The 16,340-nt window shown below is 40.3% G+C and overlaps 2 protein-coding genes across 3 annotated transcripts in view; both read right to left on the reverse strand.

Annotated features, from left to right (window-relative positions):
- The window catches only part of LOC118327455 (endonuclease V-like), a 60,767-nt gene extending 51,522 nt beyond the window's left edge, over positions 1–9,245 (reverse strand). Inside the window, exons 1-5 of the mRNA XM_035660820.1 lie at positions 9,109–9,245; positions 6,637–6,808; positions 2,655–2,789; positions 1,792–1,831; positions 1,164–1,276 (exon numbers count right to left, since the gene is read on the reverse strand). Coding sequence (XP_035516713.1) covers positions 1,164–1,276; positions 1,792–1,831; positions 2,655–2,789; positions 6,637–6,808; positions 9,109–9,152 — 504 coding nt within the window. The 5' untranslated portion in view covers positions 9,153–9,245. The remainder of the gene's footprint in view (positions 1–1,163; positions 1,277–1,791; positions 1,832–2,654; positions 2,790–6,636; positions 6,809–9,108) is intronic.
- Positions 9,246–10,789: 1,544 nt separating this feature from the next.
- si:dkey-237i9.1 (SEC14-like protein 1) overlaps positions 10,790–16,340 on the reverse strand; it is a 30,924-nt gene continuing 25,373 nt past the window's right edge. The window contains exons 14-17 of one of the 2 annotated variants that reach the window (XM_035660261.1): positions 15,936–16,187; positions 15,653–15,831; positions 15,193–15,219; positions 10,790–13,801 (exon numbers count right to left, since the gene is read on the reverse strand). In XM_035660261.1, coding sequence (XP_035516154.1) covers positions 13,696–13,801; positions 15,193–15,219; positions 15,653–15,831; positions 15,936–16,187 — 564 coding nt within the window. In that variant the 3' untranslated portion in view covers positions 10,790–13,695. The remainder of the gene's footprint in view (positions 13,802–15,192; positions 15,220–15,652; positions 15,832–15,935; positions 16,188–16,340) is intronic. The other variant, XM_035660262.1, reaches the window with a different exon arrangement.

Consider the following 16,340-nt stretch of genomic DNA (forward strand, 5'->3'; position numbering starts at 1 on the left):
TGAATCTGAATCTGAAGATCTATATGAAGTCTGAAAAATTTTCCAGAGGGATGACAGATGCATTGACAACATAGTGTGTGTAAATGTATCTACAGTCCATATGTATGCGAATGTCCAAATCTACAGTCTTCAACATATTTTTAAGAGAAATCCTTAGCAGAAATAGAAAGTGTGACAGTCTAAAACTTATCACACCAAAGATCAAAGCAGCAAATGAAGCATAAGATGCCAAAACTTCTCCTTACCTCTAAATCCTGCTAAATTAGAAAAATAGTTAATATACTCCGTCCATTCTCTTACTTTAGACTCTAGCCAGATGCCTGTTCATCGGGCAGATTTAACTTTAACTTGTTTTTATTCTTTCTTAAACAGGTCACTGAGGCTCCAGACTGAAACAAAGTGAACATTTGCATATTAATGAAATTCAGTTTTTGCTGTCCCACAGGTATACTTTGACCAATAGGTATTTGTTCCAGCTTGATTTGTATTCAAAAAGTCACATTAGCATTAGCTACACAAGGAGGCCTTGGCTTGCAATAAAAGTCACACTGTCAAAACAGCACACACACTAACACACACACTCAAATGCGCGCACAAGTAGAAGCGTAAGTGTGACTTCCATGCACGGACACGCACTCACATTTAAAAGTAATTGAGGATTCTGTCCTTTGCTTCGTCCCTCTCTGACATTTCTTTGCCTTTTTTACAATGCAGTGAGCAATAAACAACAGAAAAAGTGATTACACTTTGATAACTTAACTTGAATAATTCATCTATTGACTCTTGTCAAGGGTGGAAGCTCTTTTACAGAAACAAAATGTGACGTAGTACATCAGCTTTTCATTATCTTTTTCTGTTTTATATTAAGCAGAACCACAGAGTGACAAAGCTGTACAGCACAGAAGGGAAAAAAACAGATGTACAACTTTGTCAAGTGTGTAAAAAAAACCCTGTGAGCTCAGCTGCCTTCAAATGGGGTTGTGTTTACCATGTACCAAGAAAAGAGCCCATGTGAAGGCCCGCCTCTTGTGCTATTCACAACTTCCGGAGTGGAAATTTTCTGAAAGCTCACAAGTTTACGAGTTTGTGTAGACAACTACCACTTTGTAACGAGGTCACGAGTTCCATTGAGTCGGGCTAGAAGGTCTAAAATGAAGTCTCACCTGTGACTGGTGCTCCTCACTCTTGTACACACCCTGCACCTGCAGCAGGTTCTTGGCCACGCCCACACATGGCAGCCCTGACAGCACTCCGAGATGACACGCCAGGCCGAACTCTGCAGGGTCCGAACGGTGCCAATGTCAAATCTAGACCGAAACCAAGCTCAATAGTATTGACTTTGTGAACATAATAAATCAATATCTTGTGACTGCATGATGACAGCCTAACAAAAGAGACACTAGTGTAGGTGGACTGTAGATTTGCCAAACTGCTACAAAGACGTAACAAAATAAAAGTAGCTAAAAGTAGCTAGCTGTGTGACTACAAGGTTAGAAAAAAAAATTTGATTCATCTTCGACTTTTATTGTGTTATTGTCTCTTTTTTAGCAAACAGAAAGAAATGGAAATGACTTCAGAGACGCTGGATAATTTCCGTGATATTATGTGCATCATTATCGCAATATCAATATGTCATATATCTGATGAGGAATGCAGCCGTTATTAATGTTATTAATTACTTTTCTTGCCATGAAAAAATGTTTGTTGTTAAAAAAAGATCTATTGCATTTTTAGGTCTATCACTTAACACTCCCTGCCATAAATAAAAAAGCATCGACCAGCTTGGATTACCTCTGTAGTGGAAGAGGCCATTTCCATCCACAAACACCACCTGTTGAGTGGGAACACAACACATACAGAACTGAAATGAATTTCCCTGTAGTACAAAATAAAGCTACAGCTGATTAACAGTGGAGCAGAGGCATTGTTAATGTTATTAGTTCCACCTGTGCTTTTCCTGATAGATCAAGTTAGAATGCCAGCTGTGAAACCTTTTTGCTCCTTACCTATGACCCCAGCTGCTACCACTGTGTACAATGTCTTTATCCCGAGCTTCAAAAGTTACAGTTAGTAAGAGGCAAGGTCCTCAAACTGATATTCTTACTCTTCCAGCTCCAACGCACGCCAATGAATTCTTGAAGCCAAAGGTGACTCTACAAACATATTTCAGCATTGAATCATAAGTGACCGGGAATAAGTCACTTCAAAGGTTGCAGATAAAGGGAGCGGTGACTGCGGCTGTCCAGGGCTAAATGTCAGTGGAAGTAAAACTGAGTGTGCGTGTGGTGGGTGAAAGTGTGTATGTGTGTGTTTCTGCACACCGGTGTGCATTGTGACAGAGAGACAGAGTGGGAGGAAGCGAGGGAGGCACGTGGGCTGCGACAAACAGAAGTGAGTGGGCGAGGATGAATTTGAGGCGATTTTTTGAGAAACAGTGAGAGAGGGACAACAAAGGAGCTTTGTCAAATAGCTGCAGTCCATTCAGTGGGTTTAATGTGCACGAAGTAAGGTGAGGTTTACACCATTTAAACAAGCACAATAATGTCAGTAAGCTGTTGGTTGTGTCAGTACACTAGTAGTAGTGTATGAGATACAAAGTACCTTGATGAAATAGTGAATATGACCCCATTAATTTTGTGTGTGCAGAAACTGACTTGAGGCAGAAGTTCGGGCTGGTTCTTCTCCAGCCGCTGGAGAGCATCCAGGAGGAAGGGGGTTTCTCTAAAAGCCAGGAAGCCAGCTATGTAGGGGGCTGTCAGGGTCACCATCTGACTGTCCTCATACAGCACCTGGGGAGAGGGGACGGGACAGAAACACTGCTTAATATGTCATTCTATTTTTTGAGCAACAAGAAGGCTGAGTGGTGTCTGGTGATCCAAACACACCTATTCGAGCCCTGTAAACTAGATGGCAGTACACTGATCCCCTAGCTGCTAATGGTCACACTAGGTAACCTTTATAAAAAAATAACTTTTTGTTATATTTGCTGAAACCTTAACTATATCCTGACAGTAGTAAGATAAGATAAGATAATATAGACTTTATTGATCCCACACTGGGGAAATTCACTTGTTACAGCAGCTCCAGATAGAACACAACACATAAGAAAAAATAAATACCTATTAAATAGCTAAATAGAATAGAAAAATGTCATTTCCTGAGCTTATAATCAGACAGCCAAATGAATAAGATTCCAGTCAGCACAGTCTGCTGGCTGAAAACAGCCTCAATAGAGCAAATGTTAGCATTATGCATGTAAAGTTGTAAGTATATGCCAAATGTCATACTATTCATAGTAGGAGTCTGAACTACATTCAGAGACACAATTTTGTTGTTTTGTTTCCAAATCACAAGTAAGTCTTTGCTGTGAAGTCCCCGGTGCAACTCCTGTGTTTCAAAGTCATTATGTGCCCATTAACAAATTGAATGCCATTTAAAAATTAAAAATAAATAAAAAATGATCAGGTATGCCTTTGTATGTAATTACTGAGACAGAATTACAATCATTGCTTATTTCTGAGATAAATGTTTTGAACATATTATAGTTTTAAAATCCAAATGTGGTTTTTAGGGATCAAACGCACCTTCCACTCCTACTTTCACAGTGTGTTGGCTGAGTGCATCAAACTGTGTCTGTTGCACACTCCAAGTTAAAAGTCCATGTGACGTCCTGAGTCATTGAAGTAAAAGACAAAATTGCAAGTTATTTTTGTTTTTTTAAGTCATCAGATTCTGATTCAAGTCCTGGTGTCTACAGTGCTGCTATTTGTCAGTATGGACGTGCATTTTGTAGATGTAGATGCTGATGCTGGAGTAAACAGAGAGCTGATTTCTGAATATGAAAGCCAGTCTGTTATAAAGTCCAGGTAAAAGGCTCTACAACAACAATTTTAAAATTAAACTCTCACTGGGTTCAAGATATTTTTCTAAAACCATCAACTGTTCCTCACAAGCTGCTGTGCTTCATCTGTCACGACTCTTTAACCTGCTTCAAAATCGTTTTCTGCTCACAATGAGAAGAAGCACCAAGGTCTTCGATGCTGTAACATCAGATAAAAAACACTATTCACCAAGGCCTACTGCAGTGGCTACAAATAAAGTATGCAGAAGCTTTTGTTTGTGAAGGTAAGCCTGGACACAAGGATACACTCAGCTATCAGAAATGTCAACTACCATTCAGGATATGACAATATTGTATTTTTAGCTTCATCGCCCTCTGATAAACAGTGGTGATAAAACATGGCTGAGTGTTATTGCCAAGAATTTCAACACCTAGAGTTCATGTTGAAAGGATATTCATTTATTTTATTTAAAAGTGTGTTGAGCTTCTGTCTGAGACTAGCTTATTTGAATGCAAACTGTACAATAAAACTACCACAGCAGTGGACACACTGTGGATCATGTTACCAGTATTACTTAGTGTCACAAATGGCCTTAGGTGGCAGTGTTGGAGTAAATTGAAAGCAAGCAGGGAACATAATCCCATTATTGGACAGCATTTCTGAGCAACATTTCATTAGCCTCGTTTGGTCCATGTATCAACAACACACGGTGACAAATGTCATTAATTATACTGTGTTATATAATGAGAGGTTGCCGGCAGCCCATGTTAATGCACAGATAAATAGTACAGAGGAGGAATGATTGTGAAAGGCTGTACAGAGAAGCAAATGAAATGAAAATTGGTGCTGCCAAGGTCTCGTCTGTAACAGCCGGTTTAACGAGACTCGACCTTGAGCTGTATTGTATATTAAACCTCGGTTCTCCTGTGTATTAATATTGCTTTTTATGCTTGGCAAGTCCGCTTTTAGTGCTTAGATTGACTTAAAAATGTTGTTGCATTAGATTAGACATACAGCACTTTTATGGGAACGAATATTAAAATTCAACAGACTTTTGAGAGGAGGCACAGGTTAAGTGATTAGAGGGCCGTTTTACAAAATGAATCGATAACACTGACAGAAGGTTGGAGAAATATTTCACAGGTAATTCATAATGAATCCCTACATGATACTAGGGCACATATGCGTTTAGCATTTCTGTAGCATAATATTACAACCACAGCTACTATGGCAGAAACATTTGTCTTGCTTCTGTATTGTTGATCCTCCTGGCCTCCTCGTACAATGATCCAAATACAACTTTAGACAGAAAAGAAAATGACTTAAAATATTGTAATATATATTAATAATACTATATTTAATATATGTTATAATTTCAGCAGCAGCAGGCAGCTATTTAAAGCTAAATAAAAAGTCACTGTATGCTTCTAGCTCAGAACCAAACAGCACATAGACTTATCACTAACTTTGTCTTTGTATCATAGTGGAGCATTAAGCAGCTAATAATGTTATTATTATTAAAAATATAAGCAACTGTCTGCTAACACATTTACCATCAACAATATAATAGTAATATGTGCGTTTGTTTGTTAAAAAGAAAAAAGGGAAAAAAAACACAAAATGGCAGATGAAAGTTACTCAGTTGTCACGGAGATAGCTCAGTTGTCATTACATAACTTAAGTTCATACTTAGTACAGTGAGCTATCTCACGGTAAGCTAATAAGTGTACCCTGAGTTAAGATATTTCTGTCAAACATCAGCTTCCAAGGTCAGTAATGAACTTTCACACTAGATTTTTAAACATCTTCCAGTGGTGTTACAGTTCGCCTCCAGTAAAATGTAGTGGATGCATCAAGTATGTATGGACAAAATATTATATTAGTTTATTGATTACTGCACTGTAAATATGTAATGTAAACACATCTGGCCAGTCCAGTTCAGCAAATAACAATAAGTGTTCCATTTTCAGCTTCTCATTTGTGTACAGGCACATTTACTGTTTTTTATGCACCTAGGCAATCATGGTTGAGTGTTATTATTTGTAAGAACAGAAAAAGAGTATCTGGCTCTATACTGAACGAGTAAATGTGTAATATGCCAGATTTTAAGGTTGTGTGCCCCGCTGTATGGAACGAAACTAACAACTTGAATAGAAAAACACTGCAGGACGTACAGTAATCCCCTTAAATATCATATCAAACAACAACTGGAAATAGACACAGGGCATCAGATATCTGTTTGGGTGTAAGGAAGTTCATGTGCAGAGGCTCAGAAGAGATATAAACTAAGGTGATGGTAAAACATCTCAAATCACTTCAGTGGGTGACTAAAGCAACCAGGCAGCCTTGGTGAAAGTATGAGTAATTTGCTGAAGTGTATTCACAGTGATCACGCTGTCATAAAAAAGCCGTAAATTTAAAGTGATGGAGTCGCAGCAGGAAGCAGCTTACTCTGACCTCGCATTCAACAACCCAAATAAAGTTATTAAGGCTACTTTTCAGAGCAAATAAAATATCCTGTGGGATTTTACATCATGATATATTGTTATTTTTTTAATTTTATTAGTTGAAAACATTCTGTGATTATCTTTCTTGTCTCTACAGTGAAAATTTGACATTTCCTGACAAATGCAGGCTTCTTCTATGTAAGTGGTGGGACACTGTGGCACCAGACTTTGCAAATGCCTTCTCTCAACACTGCGGCTGTTCCCACCTGTCACCACTAGAGGCTGACAAAGCTCTCAGATTGCTGAGTTCATCTGTGATTACTGGGTGCAGTGAGGGGACGGCTCACCTCCAGGTCGGGGTAGCTGAGCACCACGAGCTGGGCGCAGGCGTTGACGTCGTCCCCTTTGATGAAGGAAAGGTCCACTCCTCCGACCCTCTCCAGGCCCGAGAAGTCCGCACTCCTCTGCCAGTCCTCAGTGTCCTCCTCCACCACCTGCTGCCTGAGACGGGCCTGCTCACTGCACAGAGAACGGACTACTGAGACAATCACAGGACACAGGCAGGGACAAATACTCACATGAGAAATACTTGCCAGAAAACACTTCAAATGTAATCCAAATGCAAACAAAGGGGTCGCCCCCACCAAAAATAGTGACTGTCTGATTTTTTATTAAATGGACTTCAGTTAGACAACAACTAAATCCCAGTTTTAAATGCTTTACTAACAATGCTGCTTACTCCAAAATGTAATTTATTACTCATTACTCTTTTCAACAGTAATTATAATATAATTATATATAATAATTAGTAATAACTACTAATTATATTACTTTTCTGCCACTCCCCACAATATTGTTGATTGTGTCCTTTCTCGACCAAAATCAGACTTATGACAATTCAATTATGAGAAACACATTAAACAGATTTCTTTTACATAAACAAAAAAGCATTTAGTTTACATTCTATGTTGGGTTTTAAGGCTGGTCATAATGTTCTACAGCAGAATAACATTGCTAGCATTAGTGCTGGGCAATATACTGCTTTTAAGTTACCATATGATATGAGTGTTTCATATACTGTTGCTCAAACAACTGCTGTAGACAGTTCTGCAGTAGAACATCTGAGAAATATCTGTTTGAAAACTTAAATACTTTGAGTATTTTATGTTGGTTTATAGTGTTGAAATATTTTGTGATGTACTCCTGACCGGAGAATAAGACACTTCAAACCTTGTTTGTTTGTTTTGTTTTTCTTTGTCTTCCTGCTTTCTTTTTCTTTTATGTTTGTGCATTTTATCCATGTCTTCATGTCACTGTAATTCTGCTGTTGTTTTGTAAATTCTTTGGTTTGATCCACTTGTGTTTGAATAAAAAAGAAAAGAAAAAGACACTATAAACCTATATAAAGGCCCAGTGATGCAAAAGAAACAAACAAACATGATATACCATGAACCTACCGTGATACAAATTTTTACTTACCATCACAATATAATGTAGAGAAATAGGATTTGTTAAAAAGAATAAATGAAATGTGTGATTTGGCTCATAAAATGGCAGGAAAATGAGTTTGGTAGGTGGCTTTCATAGGTTGGTGCTTTTGCTGTGCTGGGGGAGTTCTTTCTACGACTGCAACTAACAATTATTAATTCATCTGCCAAAAATGTTCTCAATGAATCGTCTTTCTCTATAACATGTCGGCAGATAGTGGAAAATGTTGGTTTAAACATATACTCTACATCCTTATGTGTTACAACAGGAAGTACATAACATTGCAAGGACAAGTGGACCAGAATGCAGGGCTGCATTATTGATTCATCTGATGATCATTTCTTCAATTAAATGATTAGTTGTTTGGTCCATAAAATGTCCGACAATGATAAAAAATGTTTCCCAAAGCCCCAGGTGATGTCCTCAAATGTTGTTCTTGTTTTGTCTACAAGCCAGAGCTATACGGTTCACTGTCATAGAGGACCAAATAAACCAGTAAATACTCACATTTGAGAAGCTAAAATCAGAGAATTTGGACGGACTCCAAACGATTCATCGACCATTAAAATAGTTGCAGATTAATTTAATAGTAATTGATTATGTTTTAAATTATATAAAACAAAAATGCTGCAAAGCTGGAACCAGAGAATGTTTACTGCATGACTAACTGCTCCAGCTTTCACTGTGAACTTGTACAGTTTCATCTGCACACATTGCAGAAGCTACCGTACTTTATTCTGGGATTGGGAACTAGAATTTGTAGGTGGTGACAAGATGGGTTGAGACAACTTGTCTACACACACTGTCCTCAGCTGGATTTTTACAGCCCCAAAGCACACACACACACACAAATCTGAGCTGCAGCTGGAGATGGCAGGCGGCATGAGGACATAATATGGAATCATGGTGTCATCACTGGCCTTGCCATTACAAACTCACAAATCAATGGCTGCTGAGGACTGGTGGCGCCCATCCAGAGCTGCTGGCAGAGAGTTACAACAACACAGGGACACAGACAAGTGTGGCAACATCTGTCAGCACATTATGGAGCACTATGTGTGTTTACCAAGTGAATGATAACAAGTGGCTACACTGCACAGTCAGTCAACTGTACTGTATGTACTGTATGTAGTGTATGTAACGTTAGTACTGTATGTAGTGTATGTGTAGTGTACTGTAACCTGAGTGTAGGGTATGTAGTGTATGTGTATGTACTGTATGCAGTATGCAGTATGCAGTATGTAGTGTGTACTGTATGCAGTGTATGTTGTGTATGTAACGTTAGCACTGTATGTAGTTCAGTCGTATAAACGTAAGAACAGCACTCTGACCTCTCCCACCGCTTCACCAAGTCTTCTGCAGGAGCCGCGGACATGTTTGCCGCCAGTGGAGGATTTTTAATGAAGATCAACTGACAGACACATGAAGTAGTGAACACGAGCGCCACTGTTTTGCTTCCGTGTACAGACGTCACCGTGAGGGCGGAGCCTGCGTCTGGCGTCAGCACGGTGTTACGTGGGTAAACCCTGCCATCTAGTGGCGTAAATGACAAATTACACTGAAACATGTTATATTTTGTTCTACTGACAGTAAGTTATTAGTTATTCCATCTTTTTAGTAATAGTGGTAATAGTAGTAATTTTTTTGTGTAGTATCAAGCTTCATTTGTCCATTATATTCTCTGTTTAATGGAGTAGTCTGCAGAACAGGACACCTCAAATAGCACTAGTTTTGGGACACGCTTGTCACAGCCTCACAGCTTAAGGCAAAAAATAAAATGTATGACAGAGGTTGAGAGAAGAGACTCATACTGACATATCCAGTGATGACAGAAATAATATAAGACATAATCTGATAAGTAGAAGAAAAAGAGCAGTGACCACAAATGTACAGAGTGAGAATCATTCTTTCTCAGGAAACATCATGTCTGCAAATAAAGTGATAATAACGAGAAAACAGATGACCTGTAAACTCCACAGGAAGGAAAGGAAAGCGTAGTTGAATGTTTGAAAGTTAGGTTTTTGTCGAAAAAAGGAGGATGAGGGATCCATTACACTAGCAAGGCTCGTCAAAGGGCAGGTATGCTGAGAGAAATAAACACTGGAAGACAGGAATCAAGAGTAGACCGAGACTGATATGTCCACTGATGAGAATGATCCATCAGAGAGAAGAGATACTAGAAATGTCTGATGCAATCAGGTCTGATAAGACGTCTCAAGGTAAGACATGGACAGGAACAGATAGGACAATGTGACAGATAAAAAAAAGGAGAGGAAGCAGAGGCACATGGGAGCCTAATGGTCTAGGTGACACATAACTGTAATGGCTTCAGTTTGAGCCAAGCTGAGGACATTAGGTGCATGTCATTGTTCTCCCCACATTCCCTGCCTGTCTTGACACTATCGAATAAAGACACAAATGCTCAAAATATGGAAATATTCCTGTGACGTAAGGGGTACCCCAGGGCTCTGTTCTTTTTATATCACCTCTTAACCGATGATTGAGTTCATTTCTACTGCCAGCGTGGATGCTACTCAGCTGTATAATACATTTGTTAAGGAGCATCATCCTGTTGTAGAAGCCATCAGCTGTCTAGGTTTAACCGGCAGCACCTAAAAGGAAAATTCAGACAGAACCGCTATTTGCAATGAGGAGATTCAGGTCAGTGGGGACAGATTAACTTTATCGTTACTTAAGTCAGTGATGCAGCAAACACGAAACCCATTTTATTAATTAACAAATTATAAAAAATGTGAAAGGAGCCAGCGGCATAGTGATTACAAAACATAGGGAGACACATTAACATACTTTTCAGCAGGTAAAAAACAATGTGGACCATAAATACAAAAGTTTAGCAATAGAAGCATTTTCAAATTGAATCTTGGTGAATTAGAACTGAACATCAAATATATTATTTATTTTAGTTTTGGATCTGAATATGTGCTTAACTTCATGACATAAGCAAAAGAAGCAAAAACAGATGAAAACATAAATGAATCCGACACAAGTGCATGATTTTCTCATAATTCAAGTTTAATGTTTTCAAAAAAATGTAAAGGCGCCATAATCTCATTAATTCAAACATTTTTACATAATTCCTCACATCAAGGTAAAGAGAAGATATGCAACGATGTCAGAAAAGGAAGCAGAGACAGACAAATGCCTTGAACAGACGAGACAAACAGTTATAGCCCTCATTTGTCAATGAGATCTTGATGAGAAGTTTACACATAGTAAGAGCTAAAGTCAGAGAGGCAGGAAACAGCGGACCATGGAAGTGTTCTGGTATTTGTAACAGTGAATTTAAGCGGAAATGAAACAAAAACATCTGATCCGAGTACCCTTCTTTATGCCTATGGCTTCAACCAAGGTCCACTCTGCTTTCTAATATATACACAAGGAAAAGTGTTTGAAAGCAAAACAGCAAAACTGGAGTGTACAAGTGACAAAGAGTACATAGAGAGAAAGAGAGACAAAAGGAAGTATAAGAGTAGTTAGGTCTGGAACCAACGTTACCTGTTTCATCAGCTGAACCACTGCAGAAATGTAGGAATAACCAGGTGAAGGAAAGTTAGGCATGTGGTTCTAGACATGCTTCAGAAAGTGAGAAGAGGCCCAGTAGAGAAACAAGCCTGCCGCCGGGGGCCGAGCGGGTGTTTTTCACACATTTCACAGGCATATCTTTTATCCCCAGCGTTTCTAACACTCGTTCTTTTACACATCATATGCACTAAATAGCCCACAATCTGAGGAGGTCCTTTATCTCAGTAAAACATTTCACTTATTGCAGTTAATAACGTACAGTTACCACAAGTTAACCCTTGACCTCTCATTAATATTTTAAAAACAGTTTCATGTATCAAAAACAAGATGCAGGGCCAGTATTTTCAAGAGTCTGATTCACATATACGCAGAAAGCCTCTGTCTCATAGTCTTGTTTGCTGTCAGCTGCACTCAGTAACTATGTTTTACAACTGCACGCAACCACTCTTGGAAAAGGCGACCATTTTTGCCCTCTATAGGAAGTCATCAGTAAGTATTAACCAAATAAACCGTATTAGAAAACTGTTGCATGGATGTGTTGCATTTAGAAATGTTATATTTGATTCACAGTCGCTCATCTATTACAGTCGTGACCTCGAAAAAAGCAGGTAAGTTTATAAGTGATGCTTACGAAGGCTAAAATGGTATTTATTGACACAATGACTCTTAAAATGGCTATACCTTGATTTTTAAATAATAGATCTGTAAACCCAATCACCACATGAGCATGCAGTAACACACCACACTGCTTCACCCCATCAAGTACTCCTCTCCAAAAAACAACAGTAACAATCTCCAACCAACACTAGTACATGTACAGTATCAATATGTTGTCTACTGGTGCACCGTCAAATAATAATCACAAAGTATTAAATAACAAACATTCATCCCTAATGCACACGGAAATCTACATCACTCTGAAAAAGAAGCAGAGAATGATGGCAGTTCTGCCCAATTACATCACAAGCCTCCAAATTCAGGCATCTCATTGGTTGGCGAGCGCTAGCCAATCAGTAGCACATTCACAAATCAGCGACAAGGCATCTCCTTTACCACTTGATTTTGATTTGAGTTTCCTAGTCGTGCAGACGCTGCCTGGAAAGCAAACTAACTGCAGTCGTTCCAAAGAAAATAAAACAAGTCCAGGAGAAAATCTGGCAAGTTATTTGTGTTTTTCTCCTGGCAGAAATTGGTAACCGAGACAGGAAGTGATAATGTTGGTGCCACAGAATTTAGCTGTTTAACTGGCTCAGTTTGGCCGTCTGTCTGCCTGCACACGACTTATGACGAAAAGGTCATCCGCAATCAGCACCCATGATCCTCCTCATACATCTTAATGATAAATAGAAATATTTCGCACAGTAAAAAGTCAACTCGTGTTATTGCTTCTAGCGGATTACTTCGCTAAGACTCGGACCTGGGTCGAATATTCAAATGCTCTTCAAGGTGTGATAAAGCCCTCGTGAGACAGGCGGGTGGGGTTCGCCACATAAGACAACGACATGAATGACAGAAAAGGTCGCACAGCCACGGGAACGCATCTGAATGTTATTTTCCCCGTCGACCGGCAACTATTCTGTCACCATCTGCGTCGTCATGATTCCGTAAGCTCCGCCCACTCCGCAGCTCCATGCGGTTTGAAAACCAAATTATTTGCAGGTGATATTCGACTCAGGCCTAGTTAAGAGTGTGACCCGCACACACACACTTGACCTATAAACAATTCACCAGATTGAACAAACCCCTCTGGTAATATGGTAAACACTGTCAATTTTTGCATGTCGTCAAACGTCCGTGTGTGTGTGTGTGCGGTGGTGTTTGTATGTAACAGCACATCCAGTTTTTCAGCGAGCGCACAAGAATGAGGTATGCGTCGTCTCAGTGCTGAATATATGTGGGGATGTAAATGCATATATGTAACAGCGCTTCCAGTGTCTTCATCCGGTCCTGTAGCTTCCAGGATGAGAATATTGCTTCTTTCTGCTTCCAGTGCCACGAAGACACCGCAATTCATCTCCCGACCTTTAACCTTTCCCCCCTGCACGAGACACGACACAAACAAACATTCTGCTAATGTTCTGATTCAAACTGTCACCTAGCAGAGATGCCAGGCATGAAAAATATATGACCTTTGTGCAAAAATCAGCCCTTTAAATTGTACACTCAGTCTCTGTTTTTTCTTTTTGCCTCAGATTTTTTATAATTCTTTGTCTTCTGTTTGTGCTAGCATGCTTCAGTTCCATAGAGACTGGCTGTGCAATAGGAACAGAGTCCAAAGACGACGAGGAAGGAAAGGAAGAGAGTTGGCTTCAGTGTTGAAGGTAAGGGCAGTGGAGGGTGGGGGGACTGTGGGGATTTAAGTCAGCTTCCGGTTTCTACCTGGAGATCATCGAGCTGGACTGTGACTGGCTGGAGGAGGTGGTGGCAGCGCTGAGCTGAGAGAATCCGCTGTGGCTCGACTCCAGGCTGGTCATCGAACCCCTGAGGTGAGAGAGAGATCCAGAGAACACGTGAGCGGACACACACTTTACATGGACACAACACCAGAGCAACCACAGTCTGCCAGGGACTAACTGAATGCGTTCTGTGTGCACGGCTCGTGCTCATGATGCAGAACCATGCAGCCAGATCAAAAGTACAGGAGGAAGATCTATTCACTGTGTGTGGCACACAAGGCTCAGGCTCTGCCATAGGCCGCAACAAACCAACGGTGTAGAAAGGACATCAAAATTCCAAATTCTCTTCTTGTTCCAGTATTTTTCAAAAATACTGTGGGGGAAAGGGGTTTTGCTGAAGCTCAGGGTGTTTTGTTGAGGTGACAGCCTTTAGTGTAATGGCTTCCTTGAATGTTTGAAGGCTTAGCTGCCTATGGCAAAGTATGAAGCATTTTGTTCTTTTTGTGTCTTTCCTTAATTTTACATGACTAGGAGCATTGACATGTTTTTATCAATGTAGTATGTAGGCTTATCTGCTTATATAAAGACATTTTGTAGGGAATTAGATTTTTTTCAGTAATCCCATGTCTATGATGTATCATAATGCATGACAACACATGAATAGGGATGTTTTGTATCAAGTGGGTAAAAGGACAACCAAATATAAACATATTACTTTGTTCTTGTTTTGATTAACTGAGTTTGTGAATGAGCTTTAAAAAATGAATAAAGCGGAATTTATAATTTTGTAGATAAGCAAATGCACACGGTATGGGTTAACTGTCTTACCACCATCTGTATACCGGTGCAACCCTAGCAGGTACATTACAGACATGGCAAAAGAAAAGGGCTACCTAAATTTCATATTCTTAGTTCAGGTTGGTGTTTCAGATATTTAGAAATTTCAATGTGTCAGTCATTAGAAAAACATCCTGTGAACTGCAACTAGAATGAGTTAGATGGTGATTTCAATTCTGTTCAAATGAAACAGCAGGTGCATTGAAAGCGAAGTGAGATTCAGTGAGTTGGTAGTACAAATGGATGAGGGCAAAAAAACAAGTACAATGCCAGGAAATGTCACTGTAAGTAGCTAAACAAGTTCACGTGTTGGTCTATGTTGTGTGTGCACACTTATGTTTACAGCAGTTGAGCGCTAGTGTGCAGAAATTCTCCCAGCCTAGGATTCCTGAAATGATTAGTCATGCAAGCAGGGTGACTGAAGCCAGTCTCAGTGCAAAGATTCTTTCTTCAGTGTGAACAAAGCCACAGCACCCTGTGTGTAGTGCTAACAAAAGCCATAAGCAAGAACAGATGCAAAGGAGCATCTCTTTGCTGCATCTAAAGCGTGACATGTGCCATGAGAGTGGCCGTTCAAATTAGCAGCGATGGCGATGAGCTAGTGCTAAAAGGAAAAGGGGCAAACACTGAGCCACTTACAAACTCTGCACATCACAGCAAGCCGTTCTTCACAGGAAGAAGACAGAGCAGGAGGAGGAGGGGGTTGTGAGCGATAGAACAGGAGTGGATTGGACAGAAAAGGCTGGATTAAAGGAGTCTCCGAGGGAGGGAAGCATCCTCATTTCAAAACTGTGGGCCTACAAAACTCATGATGCTCTTAAGGCTCCTCGTAGTGTCATTTTAGCAACAATACAGACTTCATTCATTCAAATATCAAATGTCATACGTGGCACTATGTGGTAGGCTGTCGAGGGGGGAAACTGAAAGAAGGCAGGAGTGAAAAATGAGCAGTCATAAAGGAATAATGTTTGAAATTAAAACTATCACAACATCATGGTAAACACTTTAAAACAGCACATACACTTCACATATACAATACGGACACAGATGTATGTCTTTGCCTTTTACTCACACAAACACACACTCAAAAGCTACTAACCTGAAGTCCTCAGAGCCCAACACCTCGGTGTAGTACATGACTTTACACTTGTGCGAGGAGACCTGCAGGGTGGCCAGCACGTCGTCCACTCGGGGCAGGTTGGTGGCCGAGCAGGCCGGCATGTTGTGGAACTTCCACTGTAGTATGTAGAAACCTGGCCACCGCGTAATGTGGGAGCCCTGAGGAGAGGACAGATCAATAGTGCAGACAATGTCAAAGACTGACAAGCCAACACAAGACATAAAATAGATTTTAAAAACAATTCACGATCCGGGAACCTTACCTGCACACTCTCGCCTTCCTTGCAGGTAAGCGGGGACTCCACCATGCTGTAATCTTGCCCTAGCGTCCAGGACTTGTCGATGAGCTGGACGTTGTTGCCTCCTGGGGATGTGATGCCGTGGGCTCCCAGGGCGTCTTTCCGTGGAGGCTGGGGGGCCCGCTTGGAGTGGTAGATGTTGAACACCACGTCGCCCTTGCACATGTCAAAGTCCCAGGTGATGACTGAGGAGGCGTCAATGATCTCAATCAGAACCTGGTTGGGGGAGAGAGGAGGGAGGGCAGACAGACATAAGAAACTGGAATTAAAGAGAGGTTTCAGGAGAGAAACATGAAAACATTTTACCTCACACTTAAGTTCTTATTTCTTTACACACAGCCATTCTTAGTTAAAAGGAATACTGCCAGA

The sequence above is a fragment of the Morone saxatilis genome, unplaced genomic scaffold (genome assembly GCF_004916995.1).
Source record: "Morone saxatilis isolate NCDOM2014 unplaced genomic scaffold, NCSU_SB_2.0 Contig17, whole genome shotgun sequence".
Taxonomy (NCBI): Eukaryota; Metazoa; Chordata; class Actinopteri; family Moronidae; genus Morone; species Morone saxatilis.